Source organism: Gymnogyps californianus, chromosome 8 (genome assembly GCF_018139145.2).
Source record: "Gymnogyps californianus isolate 813 chromosome 8, ASM1813914v2, whole genome shotgun sequence".
Taxonomy (NCBI): Eukaryota; Metazoa; Chordata; class Aves; order Accipitriformes; family Cathartidae; genus Gymnogyps; species Gymnogyps californianus.
In genome coordinates, this window is record NC_059478.1 from 34784024 (window position 1) to 34810061 (window position 26038).

The 26038-nt window shown below is 48.4% G+C and overlaps 1 protein-coding gene across 2 annotated transcripts in view; it reads left to right on the forward strand.

Moving 5' to 3' along the window:
* Positions 1-26038, forward strand: part of PDE4B (phosphodiesterase 4B) — a 219695-nt gene that overhangs the window by 134890 nt on the left and 58767 nt on the right. For both annotated transcript variants that reach the window (XM_050900637.1, XM_050900638.1), the window contains 3 exons: positions 22903-23097; positions 25453-25489; positions 25616-25686. In XM_050900637.1, the coding sequence (XP_050756594.1) occupies positions 22903-23097; positions 25453-25489; positions 25616-25686 (303 nt within the window). The remainder of the gene's footprint in view (positions 1-22902; positions 23098-25452; positions 25490-25615; positions 25687-26038) is intronic.

Consider the following 26038-nt stretch of genomic DNA (forward strand, 5'->3'; position numbering starts at 1 on the left):
TCTCTGGGGGAGTCAGGAGAGCACTGGGACCCATCCCCACCGGGGAGGGACTTGCTCATGAGAACATTTAAGTGGGAGCCTGCTTAAAAGCAAACGTCGTGCATCTGGATGCTGCTTCAGTTAACTCACTGGTGCGTGATTGCTGCAGAGACAAGTAGAGATTTTCTGTAATTTTGTGTGCTTGTTTGGAGGACAGAATAGGAGTTCTCTTAAGAAACCAACAGAAAATAAAAATAGCTAACATCCTAAGAGGAAAGCCTGAAGAATTAGTGGCTGGCAAAATCTGAAGGTGCGGTTCATGTAAAAAAAGACAGAAGCAAGTACCTTGAGGTGGTAGCATGTTGATAATGTTTTATTGTATGCCGAGCACTGGATGTTGCTTGGAGATTGAAAAAAAAAGTGTTTTCACTTGTAACACATACTAGATCATTTTGTGATGCACAAGGAGAGGGTTTTATTCAGCCAAAAAGTAAACTGTGGATGTTCCTAATGTTCTTTCCAGTAAACGTGTTGTGAAGGTAAGGGATGCGGGCATACTTAGAGATGTGCATACATCCCAGAAGATGAAAGAACAGAACATGTTTGGAAATGAGGTTGTGAAGTCGGGTGGGGGAAGTCCTGTCGTAGTCCTGTCGTACTGTCAGTCTCTCACATGGCTTACGTGGGGACCTGCCCTGCAGTTCCCAAAGACTTTGGGTATTCACTGAAAATGGCAAACAAACCACACTTAGGTGTGGCACATAAGCGCAGGCAACACCTATATTACGTGAGTAAGTATTTGTTAGAGGAAACGGTGTTTCTAGCAGGTTTCTTGGAGGCTAATAGAGTAGTCTAACAGCAGGACATTGCTCATGTTTCATACTACTTCGTTATGCATTTTGAATTAAGCTCTATCACACTGATACACCATTCCGCTTCAGCTGGTAAGGCACATATATTTTAATTAGATGATCTTTTTGATAAACTGTATCAGATACCCGTACTTGTTCCCTTATGTTTCTGTAAAGCTATGTGTATTTTTCTCTTGAGATGGCATGTTTTAGCTGCTGTGTGTAAGAGGGCTGTCCTATGCTGCCAGAACCAGAAGGGTATGATAGGAAATTGTTACCTGAAAACCCATGCATCAGTATGTGCAGACGCTAATTCTGTCTGATGGAGAGCAGATACCTTCGGGTTTGGTATCTAAAATTCACTGCATTCAAGTGAAATATTTAACAGCTTTTGTTTTTATGATATGACCACATGAATCCTAAAACCCCAAATCTGTTTCATTTAATAGTAAGTCCCTCATGGCTAATTTTGTATGCGGTACACAGAGTAGCATGACTATTCTGGGATATGATCCCAGTAACAGTGGTGAGTCATCAGCCGCAGCAACAGTAATGATATGAGGATCTATTTATTACTGCTCTTCTAAGCTGTGAGTTCTTCTAAGCAGTGAGTTCATCTAGAAATTATGTAATTATTCCTCCTGGATGATTTTTCTTATTGGTTTGTAATTACAAAATATTCTCAGAACACTTCTGTATTTTAAAATTAAGTCCTCAGAAGGACTTAATGGAAGAAGAGCTAAGAGATTAAATCTTACCTTGTTTATATTCATTTCATTTGACTGTATCAATAATACAGCTTTCTAGATGCTGTTGCACAAACTTCTCCTTTTTTTGCAAAACCGCTTAGCACATCATTCACTGGTTCTTAAGTTTATAAACAAAGATTTGGGGTAGAATCATCTGGTCTTGGAAACTGGTAGGAGGGGAAATTCCATGCAGGAATTTCCTACACCAACTTGCACCCTGCTTCTACAGTTCCTTTTTAGATATATGCAATATTTGTTTTCGTGTTCTGCGTCGCCAGAAATCACGGGAGAGCCCCGTACCTGTTCTAGCAGGCCACCTCCTTTAGGGCTCAGTCCATCAAAGCATTGCTGTGCCTAGATGTTCCCATATCCTAGGTGCAGGATACCCTAGTTTACCCTTTCAGATGGCTCCTCCATCTCCTACCTGCGCATGCCAACGTGGCTGTATTGAATTTCTGGGGACTGTGCAGACAGGGCTCACCCTTACCCCTGCAAAGACGTGATTCAGCAGTGCCTCACGTGTCATGATTTACACCAGCAGAGGAAATCATCATGAAAAATACATTCAGAATTAAAATTTCAGGTGATTTTTTCAGACTAATTATTCTCCGCGAGCTGGGGGTCTGCTGTACTCATCCCTGCATGGGTCACCTCAGCCCGGTGGCTTCAGCAGCTCAGGAGGGCTGCTGGTCCTCCTGGTGCCACTGGAGGAAGCTCCAGATACGCTTCATGATGCTCTCCAGCCCTCAGCACCAAGGAGTCTGAAATCCTTCGCTGGTGACACTCTTTTGGGGAACATATCTGGAATTGTTGACAAACATCAAAAGAACACCTATCCTTCTTAGCTTTCTGGACAAGAGGAGCCACGTGCCATCTGCTGGAACCGGACCTATTTCTACAGAGTACCTGGCTTGTTTCTGGTCCCATCGGCTGGAGCCTGTTAGCAATGACTTTAGGTGAAAGGAAACCAAGACATCAGAATTCACTTGGGTAACGTTTTGATTCCCTGCTGTGTTTCTAAGCCTTCAAGCACCCTTGTGCTTCACTTGTGGCTCTTGAACACGGGGAAATTGTCTCGATGTTGTCATACGTTGATGCATAGGGTACAGTGTCAGAGTCAAAAGATCTTGATCCCTGCACAGTTCATCGTATTCCCACCGCTGTTTCTGCCCACCTGAAATGTTGAGGTACACTTGTTTGTTTGTAGGTAGGTGACAAGTTTGTCCATGGGAAGTTGCCATAGCATCGAGATTATTTTTTTTTTGTCTTTGCCTAGAGCTGAAAAGAGGAAAAAAAAGCCTTATGACAGACTTCAAAGCAGTCCATGTTCTTGTTGGTACCTATGGGAACAGAAGTTGCTTTCATGTTTGTCCCCAGCTGAAATCCCGTTGTGAGCTGAGCCACAGCATATCCAAGAAGTACATTTTGGTGTGTAGACAGGGACCTTCCCAACCAAAATGTTATTAGTAGTTTTGTCACCCGCAGGAGCAGATCCGGGGCATTTTGGCGTAATCTGACCGGAGACAAGATGGAGCATGAAGCAGTTTCCCTGTAGAGTTGGTGTATTTGGTACTGAATACCTTTTGCAGTGATTCAAAGGCTGCAGATTAAAAAAACAAAGAAATAAACCTGTTGTATCTTGCCACGAGTGCTGCGGGGAGCCAGAGGCAGCGGGTCTGCTGGGTGCCAACAGGGCACCGAGTCAATGAGTCTGCAGAAATTTCCCCTTGCACAGAATGGAGGAAGGAGCCGTGATGCAGCTCTCTGCTAATGAGAGAAGCCTGCTGTCTTTTCAGCAGTTGCCTAATATTTCCCAGATGTTTGCAATCCTCATATAAACATATAAGAAAATAATTAATCTCAGAGAAGTAAGGCCACGGCTCTCGGCGGGTGACCGGGGAAGTCATTTCCCCACGGCTGCGTCCCCGCTGCCGCCCGTTCCACTCGGCTGCTGGTGCAGGCGATGAGCTGGCGTCGGCTGCGCCGGCACCACGTGGAAACGTGCGCCTGCTCCTTGGCATCCAGGAAAGCTTAAAGCGGGGAAACACGGATCTGTTAAACTGCAGTGTGTGCATTGCCGAACTGCTCACTCCTGAGAGGCTCGACTCTTTTGGTTTTCTGAGGAGTTAGATAAATATTTCTTAGATTTAATCTCTATTTAGAAAGAGAAAAAAAGTTATGTCCTTCTATTTATAATCTGTTCCTTAGAATTGTACTATAAACTTAACACAGCCTGAGAATTTCGAAAGTTATATGAAGGGCAAGCTAGCAAGGCTCTTGAAAAGTTCTAAATCACATTTTATTGTTCAGTTACGTTATGTAAGTCTATTATTTTTACCTTGATCATATATAATTTTGCTTTCATGTTTATTATATGCTGTATTTTGACATTTCTGTTCAATTTTTATCACTTCCTTAGCATAGGAATAGATGTTTAAAGATGGTTTAGCAATTAGTTTGGAAGGAGAGGTTAATTAAAAATACGAAGGCAGTGGTGAAATGGGTCTGTCTTAGGTACATCATTCCCAGTTCTAATGGGTGTTTCTAATTAGACAATTTTTTTTTTCTCCCTGATCAAGTAAATGCAGTAGATTTCTGTCTTACAGCATGCAGTGTGGTGCCGTGTAGGACATGGTGAGATGTAAGCTGGAGGTGTGCATTGCAACAAGAGCTGTAAGGTGGTTAAGGAATGAGCTGCAGGGGAAATTGCACTGAAATTGGTGGTACGGCAAGGACAGCTCGTAGGCTGGAGGAAGTTAGCAGTGGGATTTCTCAGGGATAAATCCTACGTCTCATCTTCTGAAGTATTTTCCTTGCTATGTTTGCGTTGATTCCATCTTTTGATCTTCTGTACACCCGCTGTTGCACGTTGTGGTACAGCACTGGAAGGATTGCCTGGCCTTGGTGAAGTTCAGCAATACGGAGCGTAAGGTCAGCGTACGGGGGGATTAATAAGAAAAGCTTCAGCTATACACTGGAAACTCGTTAGCTGAAAACAGCAGAGGAGGAGAGCCAGCGTCCTGACTGCAGGATAATTGCAAGCCGTGAGCCCGGTACGGCTTTGCAGTGAGCGTGGGGTCTGCCCGGCGAGCGGCTGCGGTCCAGCTGAGATGCTGGTGGTGAGACCTCGCGGTGGAGCAGCACCTCGGGGCATCTTCGCTGGGGCAGCTGGGGAGGCATGCTAGAAATCTGAAGAAACCAAATACTCAGGAGAAAGCTTGGTAAGTTTATGGAGGAGATTGTCTGGTGTAGAGTCTGCAGTAGCAGAGGACTGGACACAGGGACCCACAAAGTTTCTTCCAGATTTCTGGACCTGCCACGTAATTGCTGCCGTGCTATTACGTGGGACAGGGTATCACCTCGGGTGGGAGTGATTTAAACACTGGGTGAGGTGAACTTCCCACTGAAGTGCTGCAGTCTGTCCTAGTCCTGATGGTTTCAGAGTCCCTGATCCCTGTTCCCGGCTCTTGGCCTGTCGAAAGCCATCCCAGCTGCAAGCCCCTTGCCCAACGTACGGAGTCCAGCCGTGGGATCAATGGCTCGGTGTCACCTGCTCGCCTGTGACCCTGCAGCGGGCCAGCTCAGCTCAATAAACCCAGGGAACACTTGCATTGGTTTGCCTCGGGTGAGCATTGTGCCGGGTGGGAGCAGGGTGGGGGCAGCGGGGCCAGCCCCGGGCGGGCTGAGCCCTGCAGAAGCTTTACCGTAAAAACACCAAGGGAAAGGTATTGGCACTAGCTGGAGGAAGTGCAGTCAGGGATTTCTTATAAATCATCTCTACTTCAGCTAAAGTGAGAATCCCCGCACACGTCAACAGTTCTCGACTCTGGCGAAAGCCCCGGGGGCGTTGAAGCTGGATGACATCACGAGGAAGAGGAATGAATTCACATGGAGGGTGACACCAGTGAACTAAATTCCTGGTTTTGCCGGCTGAGTTGTGCCTTGCAAAGCAGAGCAGAGAAAGGCTAAGCACCCAGAGAGGTTCAAGGTTTGTCTTTCTTACTTGTGATCTGAGTCCGGTTTTGGGACCGAGAGCCTGTCGGTCTCCTAAACAAACGTTTCTTGTTAACCTTTTCTGACGGTGAGGAGCAGAAAAGCAGTGGTTGGTTCTGCGTGCTGTCCACATCAAGGGCCAGTGAGTGTGAAGTGGGGACCACAGCCTGTCTCAATGGAGTGGCTTGAGTCAGCGAATTCACGAGAAGAAGCTATGTCCTGCCTGGTTGTGAAGAACCACTGTACGGAGGCGTACGGACTGCACAGCGTTTGGAAGGATGCCCACCGCTCATAGCAGGCACAAACTAGTGCCCCTCTTGCAAGAAGCAAGACAGAGAGGATGCCCCGCAGGTCCAGCGAGCGTGGCGCTTGGCTGTCCTGCGTCACCAAGTCACTCAGGCACATGTCCCTCCACCTCCCGAAGGGCCACCTGGCTGCAGAGCTCCCAAATCCAGCCAAGAGAAGAAAGGCAAGGTTAGGATCTTCTTCATTACACGTTGTCTGCTCCTGAAGTTACAGATCTCTTGAGATCAACGTGCTTCTTGATGCTGTCTCAACGAGGATACTGACTTCTGGTTGGAGTCCTGGTGTTGGGCCAAATTGTCGAATCTCTCATGACCACCTTGGTAGGGCCATCGAGCTCCCAGTGCTGTACGACACCGTAACTCTGGGGACAGCGAGTCCGCCTGGTTGCAGCTTGACGTCATCTATTTGCAGTTAGAGACACTTAGGAGAACAGAGATTTGCTGGAGGGAAGTGGCAGCGAAGGAGATGCTGTGTCTGTGTCTAGCCATGTAGACTGCATAAAAGGGCTTTCTTGAAAATTCAGAGGATAAGTATGAACTGAAGGAACAGACATCTATGAGTGAAGTTTTGAAGTGGGTCTATATTGAATGTCCTAGTTTCACTCAAATCACAAAAGGCTGCCTACATTTTTTTTCATCTATAAAGACAGTAAATTGTTTGGAGTGGAGTCTGGAAGAACGAGCTGACCCCCTTTTGCTTTACTGCAATAAAATTATACAGTGTTTTAAAAACTATTTTATTAAACTCTACACTTACTGCTGCTTTCCCAGACCAGTTTTAGCTCCAGTAGAGCAAGCCCAGCTCATGAGGTCAGCTGATGACTGATGCAATACTATATATTTATTTCAGATTAAATGTGTTAAGAAGTGGATTCTGGCAAAAAAAAAAAAAAATCCATTCTCCGGAGGAAACGGAGAAAATTGCCAAAGCTCTAGCAAAAGTATTGCCTTCAGTCAGGTCTGACATGTTAGTACAACAGTATGTGGAAGTATAAATAGCCTGCTGCTAATGTACATTAGCCACGTTGCTCAATGCATGGCTGGAAGGTGCTGGGGCTGTAGCAGTATACACGCAGATGAGGAACATTTATAGAATAAGGGACGGCATTTCTAAGTATCGAGCAGCCCCCTCACATAACGCTTTGCTTTCCTTGTCAGCGCTCCCGTGCATCCGTAAATAAACTCTGCAATTAAATCCTCTTCTTCAGAAGAGGTGTAATTCTGCGGCTCCGGTGCCGCGGAGCTGAGTCCAAGCGAGCGAGCGAGCGAGCGAGCCAGCTCCGGTGGGGGTGAGCCGAGGCCACAGCACGGCTCCTGCGAGGTCGCAGCTGGGGACCGAGCAGCAGCCGAGATTTCCAGCCCAAACTCTCCGTCTCTTTGCTTCTCTGAGTTTAAGTCATGAACTTACCAGTCGCACATTTTAATGCAATTTAATATCTTCTACGTGGCTGCATTTTCTCTTCTGTTATTAAAAAAGAAAAGGAAAAGCTCTCATGGGCATGAATGAGGATTTATGTAATAGGTTGCAACGGCTCCATCAAAGCCATTGTGCTCTATCTTGTGAATATCTATTTAATCAGTGGTTTTAAAAAAGACCTTATTTGTGCTAAGTGATTTTTCTTTCTTAGACCGCAGCAAGAATTTCATACTCTTGTGAAGACGGAACGCAGCCAGTCCAGCTACTCTAGGCTTTAATGCTGCTATTGAATCGCCTTTATGCTGGAAAGAGGTTCAAGTACTAAAGACGCTATTCAGATGATTATGGAGCTGCTACAAGAGTCTAGGAAGGAGCATTGCTAGGATGTTACTTCTGTGATGAAGTACCAGGGTTTATCAACTAATCTATTAAATTCAAGTCAATAAGCAGCTCAGTTATGCTTGCGCACATTTTCTACATCACAAATTTGCTTGAGAAGCCGCATCCTTCCATGGGTCACCACTATAATTTAGGAGTTAGGCCAACTTCTGATGTCTTGAAGGCACCCAGAAGGTTTCAGCCCCTGTTCCCGGAGAGAACTTTGCTCCGTCAGCCCTCGCAAGAGTTGCCCTCGCCGCGCAGGTAAGAGCAGTGTGTAGTTAAGGCAGCGCTGCTGGCTCCCTGCCGTCACCAAGCCACCGGGCGAGCGTGCGGGAAAGTCACGGCGGGGATGAGATCCACCAGCGTGTCCGTGGTTATGTTCTCGGGCTGTCTCAACGGTCGGTGCCTTTTTGCTTCCACCTCACCCAAGGAAATGAAAAGGGATGGGAGTTAGTTCTGGCTTTGTTTACTGAGACTAGTGGAGCCTGCGAGTATAAATTTAGACAGAATTTGGTTTCCGCGTGTGGCTGGTTAACAGCTGTCGTGGTTTAACCCCAGCCGGCAACTGAGCCCCACACAGCCGCTCGCTCACTCCCCTCCGGTGGGACGGGGGAGCGAATGGGAAGAGTAAAAGTGAGAAAACTCGTGGGTTGAGATAAAGACAGTTTAATAAGTAAAGCGAAAGCTGCGCACGCAAGCAAAGCAAAGCAAGGGATTCATTCACCACTCCCCATGGGCAGGCAGGTGTTCAGCCATCTCCAGGAAAGCAGGGCTCCATCACACCTGACGGTTACTTGGGCAGACAAATGCCATCACACCCAATGTCCCCCCTTCCTTCTTCTCCCCCAGCTTTATACGCTGAGCATGACGTCCTATGGTCTGGAATGTCTCTTTGGGCAGTTGGGGTCGGCTGTCCCGGCTGTGTCCCCTCCCAGCTCCTTGTGCACCCCCAGCCTACTCGCTGGTGGGGTGAGGAGCAGAAAAGGCCTTGACTCTGTGTAAGCGCTGCTCAGCAATAACTACAACGTCCCTGTGTTATCAACCCTGTTTCCAGCACAAATCCAAAACACAGCCCCATACTAGGTAGTGTGAAGAAAATTAACTCTACCCCAGCCAAAACCAGCACAAGGGAACGCACAAAAAAGATTGCGTTGTTAGATTAAGTCACGGAGAACATTTCTTACAATAGTAAAGTAAAAAGCCATAATGAATAGGATGTGTTCCTACCAGCATTAAATCTCTGCACTTAAGCAGGGTGACTTCTGCATGGCTTCTCAGCCTGGCACATGCCATTTTCCTCTCCGCTCTATGTTATTGAATATGCTGAACAGTCTCCCTTACCCAATTAAAGCAGTACCTTGGCAGAAAGCGAAAATCACAAACCATTTAGGGCTGACTCTGCTGAGCACAAAAGGGCTTGACATTGGGGTTTTGTTCCCCGCTTGCATCTCATGCCACCCAGCTATCTCGTTTGCTCTTCACATGACTTGCCATCAGGGCCTCGATATCTGCGTGGCATTTTATGTTCCCCTTGGTCAGATGTTTTGCTGGGTGACGCCAGGTTATTAATATAGCGTGTCACATTTTATTCTGGCTGAGCGGTATAAAGGGAATACCCGTTGTTTGTCTCCCACCCCGGGTCTGTAATCTTGATCTTTTCCAGACGCTCCCGGCGGCTGGCAGACAGATAGCACGCAGTCCTGCTCGCCCCGGGACTGATTGGTTTCTTGGCCATCATCCAGTTCCAAGTACATCAACACATTCGCAGAAAGGTTTCCTAACCTGAAAACTCAGAGCTGGCCTCATCTCTTACATGAAGGATCGAAGGAAGGAGCCGGATTTCTGCTGGAGTTCAGCAAAAGCACAGAGAGCAAGGGGAAAAGTTTCAGAAACTGCATCTCGGCTTGGGCTGGAGAAGACAGATGCCTGAGCTGGGGTGGGAGAGTGTGGGCTGGTGCTAAGTCTCCTTCCAGTCTCCTGCTGGGATTTAATCTGAGCTTGAACAGGCTAATTTTAATCCATCTTTCCAGTTTAAATGATATGGCTAGCAGCAATCTAGCACATGCAGCTTTTCTGCAAGCAGATGAAGGGTTAAGCACCTCTCCGTTCGGTGCCGAGCCGCAGGAAGAACGCTCACGTCTACAGCTTATAGAATTATTGATCTGAAAACCGGTATCGAGCACGTACGGCTGGGCTCAGCCCTCTCAGGAGGTGTTGATACGCGCCGGGGTGTTTGCTCAGTGCCCCGGCATCGCTGGGGCCCAAGCTGCATGCACGATGCCGGACCCACTGCTGCAGCCCTGCCTGCCCTGCCTGCCCTGCCTGCCCTGCCTGCTGCCCCCGTGGTCGGCCAGCCAGCCCCCCCGGGGCTTTCAGCAGCTCCTCACTAGTTTCAGGTGTTTTCTTTCATGTGTTTCATCAGTGAAATGAAACATTTCTTTCTCCCCCTTGGAATAACACATCTGTGCATACTGTCTTCAGGTTTTGCAACATTGAATGTTTTCACACAATTTGTCAATATTTTTTAAATGGATCCATTCTGGACGTTGATTACCTCTGCCCGCTCGTTCTTCATTAGCTCAGTACAAACCTTTATCAATACAATAAAATACTCCGGATGTCTAAATTCTGTTAGCTCAAGAATGAAGCTTTTACTATGATGACGTGCGTCTTAAGCTGCTATCAGATATAATGATTTTGTGCCATGCCTACACGTTTATGCTTATTCACACTGCAAACTTCACCTTCTGCATTATTAAATGGTGATCAGTTGTAGCAAGTACTCTGCTAATATTTCTTCCTAATCTCCAAGTGTTTGTGGCTGTATCGCTGCATTGTTTGCTATTGCTGGACTCGATGACTTATAGCTGCGTTTAATATAGTCATAGTTTGGGGCTGCAGTGTATTTTGCTCTGTGCTCCCATGTCTCTGGTTCTTTTGAACAGTGCAGCTTTATGATTTGTAGTAAGTAAGTGACTCCAAAGTAGTGATTCCAGCAAGTGATTTTCAACATGAAACAGAGCTTCTAAGGGATCACTAATTAAGGAAGATCAAAACGAGCCCTGAAGCAGGTCTTGGGAAGATTTGCAGGTCTAGAGAAAATAATAGTGTTATTAAATGATATTTTGGGTGCCAACAGTGCGCTATCTGCTTTCACATCAGAGAAATCATTCCTTCCCAAGAGGTTTTTAGAAACGCAGCACAGAGGAGTTGGTTGAGATGCAGTGTGTGAGGAGGCAGTGTAGGAGGCTGGCGGGAGCTTTTCTGAAGGCTTCACGGCAAGATGATGATCAGAGGTAGGACCTGAGCAAGAGATAACTTGGCAAGAAGACGACGCCGACTGTTGCAAGCACAAACATGCTGTAGAGGAGCCGCAAGATGGTTGTGAAACTGCGTGTAGAGGAAGCGGCAAGCTGGGAGTTTGAGCTGCGCGGTGGGAGCCAGGAACGGAGCAGAGATTCCTGCGCTGTCTCGGTGAGAGCAGGAGAACTGGGATGAGAACCGCGTCGATCTGGGCACCCGCAGAGTGGCTGGCCTGTGCGGACACACACCAGGGTTTGGAAGACTTGTTTTGGATGGAGAAGCAAGCTGTAAGGATGCTAGAAAGGTTAAAGGAAAAAAAAACAAACCAGATAATGGATATCATATGTAATAATGTTTGCCTCCTTCCTAAAGTGTTTTGCAATCAATAGCTGGCAGGCCTGCAAGGACCGACATCCTGAGCTCCGCCACACCTGGAAAGTCTGGGGCCTTGTTTTTACTGGATGAGCTCACCATTCGGCATAAACTACACGAAATATGCTGCAAAACTTTTGCCCTGCCTGGCTTTTTGGGCCCATAGTCACTCCTATAGAAGGTTTTGTTCTCGCTGCCCGCCATTTCTGTCTTTTTTGCTCTTGCTGCCCACCATTTCTGTCTTCTCTCCACGTAGTAGAAGGTTTTCCATCTGCTAAATCCAGTTTGCTGTCCAGAATTATTAAATCTCATTTCAGAGCATGTGATTTAATAGCAGAAAATAAAAATCTGTGTTTTAAAATCACTCTCTTTTTCCCCCTTTTGTTTTCAAACAGCCTGAGGAGGAAGGGAGGGAGTGTGGGCAGGCAGAGCGTGTCACTGCTGGTCACGGCCGAGGCTGCACTCGGGTGTCCCTTCCAGCTCACTATCGTTAGTAAAAATGCAAATGTATGCAAATACTATATTGTGCATGCCAGCAGATGGCACGCTTTGTATGTACTGCCTCTGCCTGCGCACGTGCTGAGGTATGCAGGTTATCTAGAGCTACGGTAACGGCGTCGGTGGCAGAGGCGATGCCGGAGGTGTCTCGTTTGGGATGATGCAACGTGCTTTTGACACCAGCCCCTTGCTTGTGTCTTGCTTGTGCCTGCTGTGCTGGCCGGGCTTCGGCTTAGCGCAGGAGAGAAGGGGTTTGGTAGGCAGCTTTCTGCCTTCGCCGTGCGGCACTGGGGAGGCGGGAAAGGGGCAAAGAGACCCCAAACCTGGCAGCTTATCCCTGTGTGCCCCTGCAACATCCCCTAAATAAGCGTGCTTCCAGAGAGTGGATGGATGTTCAGTGGGATGCGGCTCATCCATGGTGACTCAGAGAGACAGATGGGGAAACATGGGCACCGCAGGAATCAGCTCCCTCCGAGTGAGCCGGGATGGGGGTTCCCTCCCGTGTCCGTGGGGGGCAAAGCCCGAGTGCCAGCTCTGGGATGAGCCTCCTACGCCACCATCCCGCGATGTTGTAGTCAATTATGCTGTTAATCTCACCAGTAATAACATCAAGTTGGTGTTTACCCCCATCACTCCTACAGGAAAGCTGTTCAGTGATCTGTCTGCTCTCGAGGCAAAAAATTTTCCTCTGATTTCCAGCCTCAATTAATTCCTGTCCGTTTTATACCCGCTTGCTCTTGTGCCAGCGTTGTCCTTTAGCTTGAAGATCTCGTCTCCTCTGCTGGCCTTTGCCCTGGTACGCGTACGGAAGCAGGGCATCGTCCCTCAGTGGGCGTTTCAGCAGGATGAACGAGCCGAGCCCCTCTGGCCTTACCGTCAAGACCCTGATATGTTAATGGCAATAAAACAAATGAGCAGCGAGAAGCGCGGTGATGGCTGTGGCTTTGATTGACCAGAGCAAATAAAGAGCTGCAATTTAAAATCATACCTGTGAGCTATTTCTCTGCGTTTGCTTAGCTGCAGCGATGACAGAAATACCGCGATCGCCAGTGAAGTGTAGCAAATATTCAATTGGAGCTGTATTAACCACAGGGTATCGGTATCGTTCGTTATTGTGGTGCCCTGGAAAAGGGTGCCGTTTCTGACCGTGCGTTCGGTACATGTGCCAAACCACTTAGACAGAGTAAACATGCGACTTTCTGCCAAAGGGACAGGTTTTTCCATCCTAAATATTTTTTCCTCAAATAGGACCAGTTGGCAGATGCTCGTGATTTGGATGAGGCCACTTTTGCATTAAGCTTCTGCTGGGCCTCAAATGATCAATAAGAGCTATAAAAAAGATTGCCCTTGAAATCACATCAGCATACTTTGCCATTTGCTATGTACAGTGTCTTGTCCTATTGATATCCAAGATGAAGAGTACAGACATTTGAAAGATGCGAAGCAAGTAAAATTTTGCTGAAGTGTACCCAACCGGATTAATTATTTTTGGGAGGGCTGAGTCTCCAAAGGATTTAATAATCTGAATACCATCTTAGGGCATTTCATTGTCTTTTTGCCAGCAGGGAACGCAGATACCAATTATGGAAATAGATCCAAAAAACAGGTCAAATAATTATTTTATGAACCCAGTGAAAAGGCTTGGTGCATTTCTCAGTGCAGCTGCTTTCCACACATCCACTGTTGGACTTTTGGGTGTTGTAGATGGGCTGAGGGTAGTTTAAAACATCAGTGCAGAAAATCTGTAAATCTTCTGACTCAAAGGCTGCCTGTCCTCCCAGTTCAGATTAGCCAGGTAAAACGGAAGAATCTGTGGTCTCTGTAGCTTGTTAAAAATTATTGTCACTTTATTCCTGTCTCCAGTCTGTTTGACAGCGGATCAGAACAGCTATTTGATTTGTAGCTGACGCCTTCGTGCAGCCTGCCGCAGCCGGATGGAGTGAACGGCAGAGCAAAGCGGCTCGCTGTCAGCTTGCTGGCCTGTTTGAAAAGGCAAAAGGGCCTCTTGGAGCCGTGCCAGGCGATCCTCTTTTTAAGGTCAGGGTGAAATAAACCATGACTCTGGCCGGCAGCCTCCTGACGCTCCGGTTCTGTACAGATACGGGAACACTTTCCTACGTACTGGAAGCAGAGGTCGTTTGCTGTACGGGACCCTTGAGACTCGTGCTGCTGGCTTGTGTTTGCCATTAGTGCACTATATGCTGCGGGAAGAGTGTTAGGTGTGGATTACACTTGATAGGCATATGAGATGCCTTAAGACACATTGATAAAAGATGCAATATATGACTGTAATTCCCCTTTCGTTACCAGTAATACCCTGGTGGGGAAAAGGTGAGGCTGGACCCCGTGTACCCACTTGCTGGGTGGAATTACCCACCCCAAGCTGGCTCTGGGGAGGGAGCGGGGCTTGTCCATAGGCAGAAATGCTGTAAGGTGTCCTGGAACCCCACCAGAACGCAGCGGGCTCAGCTCCAGCCCCGCACCGGGGTCCCCGTCACACAAGCCAGGTCACTGCAGGCAGCCTCCTCCACGGGAGGCAACGTCCGTGTCTTGCATATTGGGAAAGAGAGTCTGTAAAATGTTACGGTGCTTAGATGCAGCTGTAAAAGCTGAACTGACACTGAACAGAGCATAACAGCCGGGCCAGACTGGGATAAATACTGTCCCATAACTAGAATGTAAACATCTGTGCCGCAGAACAGCACCGTTTCACAGAGCAGGTGATGCCAAAATCCGGCGAGTGTCTGCTGAGGAGCACCGTGCTGTCCCCGTGCCACCTGTACCGCCGGCCACAGGCATGCGACTGCCTGTCCAGCACCTTTCCAGCAGGGAAAAGGTGGCAATTGTCCCTTCGGTGAGACCCAGCCGGGTCCTTCAGCAGAGCAAAAGCACAGCCCGTGTGCCGGAGCAGATTTGGTCCTGATGAGCTGTGAGGGGGTGGAGGGTGCTGGGCAAAAACACCCGCAAGGCGAGAAGAGCTGTGTCGTGCTGCACGGGGAGGGTAATACCTGCTCAATACCTCGGCTTGGGCAGCAGCGGTAAGGAAGAAAAGCAGCTACTCCATCGGTTGCTAGCTAGAATATTTTCAGGAGGAAAAAACCCTTAGGAAGTGGTATTGCTGCCTGTGCTAACAGCGATCACGCTCACACCCGTCTGCATTTACAAGCTCTGGAAGTGAAAATAGGGAGGGTGTCTGCTGTGTTTGACTATGCCTTGCATTTTCCAGAGATTAATGGCAGTGAACCATAGTAAGATGATAAAATAGCCCAGGATGTACATTTGGAAAAATAACAACTGGTTTACAGAATTCAGGATTTCTTCTTTGGGGGACTTAAACAACCACATGATGTTAGCTTGTTACAGGATAACATCAAGCTACTTATCTGTAGTAAACATGAAAAGGATTAGATTTCTTGGAACCCTCCGTGCTAGAAGAAAATCCAAACTCATTTTTACCTCCCTCCTGTACTTTTCCGACCATCTCCTGGTGACTGTTCGGGCACAGTGCAAAGCTGCAGCCGGCACGGCGCGGTGTGCCATCCTTAGGCATGCATGGTGGCTCCGCAGCCTGGTGGCTTTCACCAGTGCCGGTGAGTGAATGGCAACAGCGAGGAGTAACGGCTCAAGGACCTGATGTGCAAGACGCTGAGAGTTTCAGGCAGCAATTGCCGCAGATGCTGAACAAGCAGGTAGCACAATGGCTTCTTTGTAGTGAATAGGGCTTTAAAAAACTAAACGAGCACTTGGTGCCATCCTTCAAAACCCAACAGAGCTCGTGCCGAGCTGGTAGCTGAACCGATGCTTGCTGCTGTGCGAACCGTGAGCCTCGCTGGGGTACTGCTGCCGAGTTGTGCTGGAGAGCTGTAAGGGCTCTGGCTGCGTATATTCATTTTTATCTTTGTGCTACGCTGAAGATGGACCTGGGTTGCAAAGGGAGCGCTGCCAGCTCTCAGGTCTGCCTTGGACTCCGGGTGTTGGAATCAGGCAAACTGCAATTCAAAGCGGTTTGTAAGCGCAAGACAAGCTAATTCCTGGCCCCATCCTCTGCAACAGCAGACAGGCTGCAGGCCGTGGCAGGGGCTCTGGTGGTTCTGTCTCTGTTGTACCCGTTGAACAAGAGAGCTGCTAGGAAGAGTGAACTTCTATATTCCGAGATAACAAAGTCAAATAAACATATATTTTTGCTTTGTGATACACGCAGAGGCTTAATAACACGTTTAGCAGCAGCTGACAGTTTACATTGCAAACACTTAAGTAAGTGCTGCTGGGTTTTCTGTGCCAGGCAGCTGTGACACACGGTGCTGGGGAGGGACTGCAAGGAGTTTGGTGGCTGTATTTCAGGAGGCACGGGTGTTTAGGCTCTGGAGATAAAAAAGCATTAGGAGGGACATGAGGGATAAACCTGGCAGAGGGCTTTGAATGCTTTTGAGAGGCCCCTGAGAGCAACAAGATTTTCCCCTTGGTGGGAGAAGGTCAGGAGGGGAAAAAAAGCACTAATACCTGCGGTGCTGAGGGCGGTCAGCCTCACGGAGCCTTGTGCCGGTGCTAGGGCATCTGCATCGGCTGGCGGCGTGCTCAGCTCCGGCATGCCCGCTGTGTGTCCGATCCTGTTTCATTAAGTGCTGATGGTCTGAAGCACAGACCTTTCCGCGTGAAAGATTATTTAGCAAAAGCAGCAAGCTGTTGGGATAATGGGAAGCAGGTGCACAAAACTAGATAGCGGGGAGAAGCAGTTGTGCCTGTACAGATCTGAAGGTGTAAGGAACAGCATTTTTCATTGCTAATGGTGTTAAAAATCCAGCTGAATGCCTTGGTGAGAAACAGGGCTCTAATGATTGCGAGAGGATCTTTATAATTAGCAGAGTCTGCCCAAACTTCCTGAAATACTCTATTTTGGAAATGTATTTGATATCATATTAAAGGTGGGACCATAGTTCGAAGATCAGGAGTAATGCCCTCAGGAATGAGTCTCGGAAGGCAAAGCAGATGGTAAGCCCTCTTGTAGAGTCAGCGCTGTCATCCTCAGGAAAAGTGTAAATTCGGAACATAAACAAAAATACACAAGCCTGCCTGGTTTGATAGACTTAAATGTGTCTATCTTTGTGTTTTATATTACAGATCTAGAAACAAACTGGGGGCTGCGTAGCTCTCATGGTAACCATTCGACTTGCAATGACTATTCAAATGACTCTAAATTACATCAAAATCGTGGCACAATCCTCTTTTTCAGTTTTTATGTCAAATCTTACCACATTCCAAGACTGCTGGCGAGCAATGCTAATCCAGAGACAATGCATTCCCGATGCTCTCTCTTCCTCATTGCTACTCCACCAAAAAGTTTTGTGCCAAGACCCCTTTGCAGAGGTAGATCAAAGAGCTCGAAAGCCTGAATTGTTGGATAAGTTGGAGGCGGCATCTTCTGTCGGGACCCCTTGGCAGCTGCCATGTTTTCATGTGAGAGTGGTGCTGTGCTGCGGGAAGGAGCAGGGCTGGTTTAGGATTGATTTAGGACTGGTTTGATGGGAACGGGTCCTCATGCACGCTGCAGGGAGCTGGCCCCATCGCTGGGTGGGGGCAAGGACGGCTGGAGGGCGATGGGGAGTCCCGCAGCAGGGATGCCTCTGCCTGCAGAGGCTTGGTTGGACTTTCCCCCTGTGATAAAGGAGTGCAGTAGATTTTAATGTAGAGAAATTGTAGTCATTACTGTAAAACTGTAGAATTTGGACAGCTGGGGGTTGCTTTTATTAATTTTCTTTGTTTTGCAGAATGACTCATGAAACCTCGTTGTGTTTTACAGTTGAGCGTGATTTCTCCTGGTTGCCATTGCGTATTTCCTCTGTTCATTACCCTGTTACAATCACATCTTTCCACAGGTCCACAGCAAGTGCCCCCTTAGCTGCTTGTCAGAGCGAGCTACAGCTAACTCCTGCCACCTGCTGTCTCCTTCTTTGCTCGTCACATTATTAAGATCCTGGTTTATTAAAAAACGCAGAGGGACAAAGGAGATGGAGCTGCGGCTGCCCCGTCGCTTGCACTCACCTCCCTGCTGAGCATTGCTCTGCAGCCACCCTGCTCCTCCCGCTGCCGACCCTGCCGCCTCCTCTCCTCCACCACCACCAGCTTTCCCCTCATCCAACCAAGTAAGCGGAGAGCTTGGATGTTGAGTTTAAGTGTAGCCTGGCTCTGGAGAGAAAGCCAGGGGACAGGCCACCTTCCTTCGCAGCTCTGCAGAGCTGAGAGTGGAGACTTGCTGGGCTGCGGTGCTGCCCCTGCCATTGCACGCTTTGCCTTCGCCGTGCTGGCTGCACGCTTGCCGGGTTGGGTTTTGCTTGGTGGATCTGCTGTTCCCTTTGGCTGGCACTGGGATTTGTGGCTTTCTGTGTCCACCGGATTCCTCTCTTCGTTTGCTGCTGGGTTGCTGCCGGTGGTCAGTAACCTTGAGAATGTGCTCACCTCAGGGGTGCCGCTCACCCGTGCTCATGAATTGCACATTCGTGAATCCGCCGCTGAAAACAGAAGGGTCTCAGGAGACGACTTTTTGTCTGTCAGTCAGGTCTTTGATTTGCCATTATTTTTTGGCATAGGGATTGCACCACTGATTCGTGTCAGTGGTTAACTAATGCCCATCCCATACGGACGCTGTCACCTTTCCTCCTGTGGAGCCAGTTTTTGGCTCTGTGCAAGTGGGCACTTCTCCTTAGAAGCCCTCGGTGGCCTCCAGACACACCGTCACCCCCTGAGACTGTCACAGCGCTTGGAAACGTTGGCTGAATAAACCTGATAACACATGTCGGAGGCAGGCGGGGAATGGTGTCAGCTCGGTGCGCTGGAGCTCTCAAGATTGTAGAGCAAGGCATGCTTTTTAGAGAGGAGATCTCCTACGGGGGATGGATATTTATGTAACTTATCTTGAATGATTTATAGGGACCTCAGATACCAGGTTTGTGACCTATGTGTTTAGGTAACGTGATTTTAAGCCTCAACAGTGTCCTCTTAATCCGGAGCATGCTGGGCATCCGCATGCTCGCGCAGAAGAGCCCCTGGGGTCGGCACGGGAGGTAAGGCAAAGAAGCAGCACATCATGGTGGGCGACTGTGCTTTGGGCCAAAGATATTTCATGCACCATCCCTTGCTATGGACATGGGGTGAGGAGCAACGGTAGAATAACAGATCAAGTGTTTGCTGATTTTTTACCTCTGGAGCTTGCTGCCACTGCTTCAGTGCTCCTTTGCCATCGTTGTTTCACAAATAGGGCGTCTTGACTGCAACTGCTGTTGCTTGAAGATAAACGCAAAGCAAATTTTAGCTTTTTTTCTCTAGGCTATTGTAGTGGTGCTTTGTACTTTGCCATCCTTATTTTTAACTAGACAAATTGCAGCTTTATTTTCCACTTACGCGAATACTATGGGGCGCTGCAGACTTTGGAGAGGACCCTTACAATCTGCGGAGTGTTCTGAACATGATGCCACACTGATGATTAAGTTTTTCCAGCAGAGCGAATCGGTTAACTTCTAACGAAAAAATTTAATGGAAAATGCAGCTCTGAGAGGGCAACTTTACAATCTAATTGCAATTCTTACCAATTTCAGCAAATGTTTGTTTGGGAGATGTTTTTTGCATCAGGATGCAATTCCAGATGGGCTGTTGTACAAACCAAGAGCAACCGGTGAACTTAATGTGCAGCAGAGATTTGAAAAACATAAGGTTAAGCTCTTGTTCTACATATCTCAGGCCACATTCTCCTAACGTTGGGTCATCCAGGGGAAATAGTTTCCCGTATTTGACTTCTTGTAACTATTAAAAACCCATGACAGCAGAGACTTAGACCTGGGTTTTGGCCATCCTGGTGAACGCCTTACCCACCCAGCCGTACCGCTGGGAATGCCTGTTCACGTGCACAAAATAGGACTCTCTTGGTAGAGATAACTACAAACTCCTGGTTAGCCTTCACTTTTTAGGGGGGGAATTTTCTGTTAACTTAATGGCTGAGCACGTGGTTGGCTGAGTGCTGGATCGGGCCCAAGGAAGGGGAGCCAGATGTGAGGGGGCCGGCATGGCTGCAAGCTGAACTTGCGGAAAGAAATAAAAACGCCTTTCCAGCTGGATTAACTGCGTGATCCATGCTGCAGCGTCCCAGGCGCTGGCACAGGGAGCACGGGCAGCGTACAGCCAGGAGCTGGCTGCGTGCACGCGGGGTGGCTGGAAGCAGCCACGGCACTCCGAGCTGGGCGTCAACTGTGCCGGGCTTCTCGCTAAGGCAGCCTGGACATCTCCAGCTCATCCCAGCATGAGCTGCAAGTGCTGTAGAAATCTGGAAAGCTTGCACGGTTCAGGCAAACTGTTTGCCGGGGAGCTCTGCCTTTGCCAAGGTTTAACCTCCACCTTTAGCCCAGGTCACAGAGCGCCAGGGTCCTTCTTACACCTGCGGCTACAAAACTGTTCATGTCCTCCGAAGATATTGAAAATCTCCGGGACTGAGGTGGGAATTTCTGCAGGATTGACTCAGAACAGGCCTAGGCTGGCAGAGAACTTTTTTTTTTTTACGTTAAAAGAGGGAAAGGGAAGGGGGTTTGAGTATCTTCCACCTACCTCAACGCATAGAAGCCATGCTACAGTAAGCCATGCAAAACCAGATCTTTGGTGGATAGTTCCCCTGTCACTAAACTTACTCCTTTGCTGCTGAGTAGTCTTGTTTGCAAAAGATCCCTGTACCAGCCTTGCCTCCTGCCTCCCTCCCTTCGCCTCTCACACACTTTTTAAACCTTGTGTGTTAACTTTTTCTCCCAAACCAATTGCTAATGTCTGCCAGCAAGCAGCAGGTACAGTATCAAACAGCAGCTCTGCTCAGCTAAATGCTCAGATTTAGTTCATTGCTGTCTTTCTGTTTGTGTCAGTAAACTAAATGTTCTCAATTGAAGGTTTTGCAATAAAATGTTTTGAGTAATCAGAGTTAATTTTCTGAATAGGTATGGATTATCAGCTGGCTGTTGTTTGTAGATGCCATAGTTACAGAGCTGAGTTTCTTCTGTTGATTACTTTGTGGCTACAAATAAAGTGTACTCAAGCTGTCAAAGCTGGTAAAAGAGCAGATAATAAAGAGTAAAAGAAAAGAATATTAATTGAGCAATTACCAGTTTCAAGATGTACTTATGCAGCGGGGTAAGTAAATGCTACAGTGAGGCATGGTAGACGTAGGAATCTCCTGCAATGCGTACTGTATTATACTGGTGCCTGCCTTTGGATTTCCAAAGAATCTAAAAATCTTTGCACTGGTGCTTATGCATTTTTTAATTGCATTAATTACATGCATGTTCCCATGCATTTTTTAATTCTTGAGGAACCGTATGTGGGACCAAATAGCACGAGACCAAAGTAGTTATCCTCTATCCGCAGCCACGAGGAATGGAATAACTTCCAGGAGATGTAGTCTTTTATTGCTCCACCCCAGTAAGTAGTTTCTGGAGACAGCAAAAATAACTGTCTGAGCACCCGCTCCCTCCCAAGCACATACGCAACTGTAAATAAATATTTATGTTGTAAATATAACTGCTTAAGCAAAGTATGCAATCCCTCACACGCAATGTGTTATTACTGATATTTGATAAATGGACCTTTTCTACCTGTGATTCCCTCCTGCACTGTTTGGTGTTTGTTTTCCTCTTCTCATTTATCCCTCGGTCGACCCGTATTGAATCTCTGTGTGTATGTATGGACTCACAGTAGAGAAGGAGAGTAAACCGAGATACATTTTGCAATGGGACACAGACTCCCTTATTTTTTTCACGATTGCGTGCGTTACTTACTTTCAGATCTGCCAGAGGTTTTGCTGGTTTTTTTTGCCTGGATACTTTATCTGCCTCCTCCTGCGGCAGTGGAAAGCACGCTGTGTGCTGTGCAGAGCGGAGGGAGAGACGAGGTCTTCCCTGTCACCGCACTCAGGGGGATCTTTTGACTTAAAGAGTAGGGGCAGGCAGCAGCAGGGAGGGATGGAGAAATGCATGGCAGGGATCGCAGCTTGGCGTCAGGGCCGGGGTCCGAGTGCATGCCCAGCAGGCGCAAGAAATTGGGAGAACTTCGGGAACGGGGAGAGGCACGTGCCCTGGTAAGAGCGAGAACTCAGCTCCCACTGCGAGTGAGACGAAGCCTCAGACTTCCAAAGGCAAGAAAATTCATACTGAACACAGCCGTACTTCACTTGGCTTAGCTGGAACATGGTCACACATATGGTATTTATATCAGATCCAAATGCCCAAGCAAAGGAGGCCAACCTGCTTATTTTCAGGGTTTACGAGGGGTGTCACTTGCTAAAGTGTCCAGGGTGACTTCAGCCACAAGTTGCAGCAGCCAAGTTATGAAACCATAAGAAAGTGGGTGTATAATGGAAACAGTGACAGAAGGTTTGGGGCTTTTTTAAATTTTTTTAAACAGTCGTCCATTTTGCAGCCCAGCTGTTTGAAATTCACTGGACTAATATCTCAAATGGCTAAGACGTGAACTATGGATGAAGAGAGACTTGGGCATCCAGCTCGCACAACTGCCAAGTCCTCACCAATCTCGCAGGATTTCAAAAGTTTGCTTCCAGAGCGGGTGGGGACAGGGCTCGGCTGGAGGACGGTGGCATGTCATAGCTTCTTTAGTCTCCGTTATGCTCGTAAGGCTTGGAGTGAGGTTTGGCAAATCGAACCCCCTGACTTGTGCAAAGACTGCGGCCATGGGGGCGGCGTGGGGAGAGCTGCAGAGCTTGGTGACCGTGTTTAGCTGCTGCGTGCTCATGCTGAGAGTGACACGAGCTGTGCTGAGCTTAGAGAAATTCAGGCTGAAGGAAGACTGAGCAGATGTAGTCAGGAAAGAAGCCTCAGGGTAAATGTTTTATCGTAATGCAGAGTACTGCTTGCATAGAATAGAAATACACCAGCAAGAGGCTCCAGTAAATGTAGCCCTGCGTCTCCTGTACTGAGCAAATGACACGGTGTGGGCAATGCAAACGTGACACATGCCCTGAAAAACAGCTTTTGGCAGATGCGCGTGACACACAGTATGTGTTTTGTTCACAGCTTCGATGTGGAAAATGGCCCGTCACCAGGTCGCAGCCCGCTGGACCCGCAGGCCAGCTCCTCGTCAGGACTCGTATTGCACACGACGTTCCCGGGCCACAGCCAGCGCAGGGAGTCGTTCCTGTACAGATCTGACAGTGACTATGACTTATCACCAAAGACGATGTCCAGGAACTCTTCTCTCCCAAGTGAACAGTAAGCATAAATTCAGCTCGCATCATATTTTACAGTAACTAAGAGCTTTACATGGCCTCCTGTAATCCTCAGAGCTCTGTTAAGAGGAGCTTATGGGTGGTAGTCACATTTCATAGCCTGAGTGCCCAAGACGGGTGCTTTTATGGTCTGCCAAGGCATGACTTCCCTCTCCTCATCCCATCCTTAAAATATTGCCCTTTTCTCCATAGTTTACCAGAAGAGCTTTCAAATCCATATCCTGAAGTAACAGAGAATTTTTGCCTTACACCTTTCTTGGTACTAGTTCTTCACGTGGGAATTTGTGTTTGGGGTGTGAAGCGCTTGCAGCTAACTGCAGGCTAAAGCCCGTGCTGTGCTCAGGGCAGAGACCGCTGCGAGCTGCCCGTGTCTCCGCCGGACCCGCAGGCAGGAGAACCCTGTCGCTCCAGTGCTTGGCTTGCTTGCATTCTCTTTTGTCCGTTATACTCTCACCATGCATTCTCAGAGCCTGGTTAATATCATCTCTGCTTTTTCTTAAGTAGGTAACGCTCCATTAGCCTGGACAATAGAAATATGACTGTACTTATGTTTACAGTATTACTCTTCTCCATCCTGTTTTCTGTCACGGGTTGTTCGCTAGAACTGAGCGGAAAATACAGCAGAAAGCCGAGACAGATGGTTGAGCTTGAGAGGATCAATACAACACAGAGCGTGAGCTTAAACGAGCGTCCTGGATTTGCAGCCCTTTATTTTAAAAGGCACAGTTTAAATTTTTAAAGTGACCATTAAGCTATTAAAAAGTGCTCATAAAAAAGTTTAACTGTTATGAAAGGCCTACAAGTTTTGTCATGAAATAGAAATCTAAATATTAGCGAGATCCACGAGGAGAATTCTCTTGAAAGAGAACATCCCTCCCTGTTAGTTCACATTTAGTAAATATTTACCAGAGACAAAGTAACCACTCCAAATTATGCAAATACCATGTTTTGTGTAAACGGTGGATTTTAACAATTGCCCCCTGTTCCCAGCAGTGCGCTGGAGGAGGCAGCTGTGCTGGGGCGGGGAGAGCCCCATCCGCTCTGCCCACCACCCTCATTTCCCCCAGCTTCATAGCTGCCTGCAGTTAGAGGTGTCCATTTACTGCAGGCATCAAGGCTCCTGCGGCACTCGGAGGAGCAGGCATCTCCACGCTGACCTGGTTTTGACATCAGTGTTGAGACAACTTTAATTAAAATGTAGACTTAGCAGCACCGATACCTGAGTCTGGACAAGTGGATGTGCTCTGTGGCAGCACAGCCAGGGAGAATACCCCTTTGAAGGGGTCCAACACTGGTGGACACCTCTCTAGAGGTGCCCGTGGCAGCCTGCAGCCATGCCTGCTCTTTCCTGCCTGCAGCCATGCTTGCTGTCTCCTGCCTGCAGCCATGCCTGCTCTCCTGCCTGCAGCCATGCTTGCTGTCTCCTGCCTGCAGCCATGCCTGCTCTCCTGCCTGCAGCCATGCTTGCTGTCTCCTGCCTGCAGCCATGCCTGCTCTCCTGCCTGCAGCCATGCTTGCTGTCTCCTGCCTGCAGCCATGCCTGCTCTCCTGCCTGCAGCCATGCTTGCTGTCTCCTGCCTGCAGCCATGCCTGCTCTCCTGCCTGCAGCCATGCTTGCTGTCTCCTGCCTGCAGCCATGCTTGCTGTCTCCTGCCTGCAGCCATGCCTGCTCTCCTGCCCTCGCTCAGTGCATCAGGTGCACATCGTACAAAACACCCAGAGGGACGGGAGCCCACCAGCAGCCACGCTGGATTGCCTTGCTTTCCAGCCGCTGTCAGGTCTGTGCTGCGCAGCAGTAGCTCTACCCTGCCATGCCTCAGTTAGGTAAATCATACTGGATTTTTCATATACGCACAAGTGCTATATATAATATCGCAAAAAAATCCCTCTTGTTGACGGTGACAATGTATTTTTCTCAGAACTTCTGCTCAAACCTTCCGTGATGAAAACGGCCAGATAAAATCCAGCGTCTGAATAACATTAAAGACTGTGACAGAGATCAACAAAAGCCAGGAAATTCAAAGCTGACCTTTCCCCGGACCGTTACGGTTTTTTTTTCCACCGCTGTGCAAGCGTGCTGCCTTAACTTTTGAATTTCCTGGCTTTTATTGCCTGGTGTTACCAATCTGAACAGCCGCTCCAGCCGGGTTGTTTTGGATATACACTGCGAGACCTTTCCATTAGGAACAAGGTTTTATGTAGTGTTAAATAAACGCTGCATGGGTTAATGTATTTTTTTTTGTCGTGGGGAAACCTCCCTCAGTAAAATGCTCTTTCTCTGGGGTGAATGACAGCCCTGTTTGAGGTAAATTTACACATTTTCTCCACTTCTCCTTAGGCATGGGGACGACCTGATTGTCACACCTTTCGCCCAGGTGAGTCGGCAGCCCGTTGGCCTCTCAAATTTAAAAAAAAAAAAACAAAACCCAACAAAAAACGAACGGAAAACCTAAAACCTTAGGCGGAGAAGGTAACGTCTCTGGTTTTTGCCTCCCTCATAGGTGCTGGCAAGCCTACGAAGCGTGAGGAACAACTTCACGCTCCTTACCAATTTGCACGGCGCCTCCAACAAGTAAGCCCTTCGTTTTTCGTTCCCTTAACCGTTCGCATGCAAGAAGGGACCGGCGGGGTCCGAGCCGGGGCGGCGGCGGCCGGGGACCCCGGCCGCCGCCGCCCCGGCTCGGACCCCGCCGGTCTCGGGCTACCGCCTCGCTGCCTGCGGCCTCCTCCGCCTCTTGCGCGGGACGCCAGGGGGCGCCAGAGCGCAGCCCGCCGGCCGGGCCCCGCCATCGTCTCTCCCCTCAGGGAGCTCCCGCAAGGCGGGCATCTCCCCCGGGGCATCGCGTCCCCGGCGGAGCACACACCCACCCCATCCCGCCCCGTTCCTCCTCCTCACGCTTGTCTGTGCCCCCTCACCCCCCGAG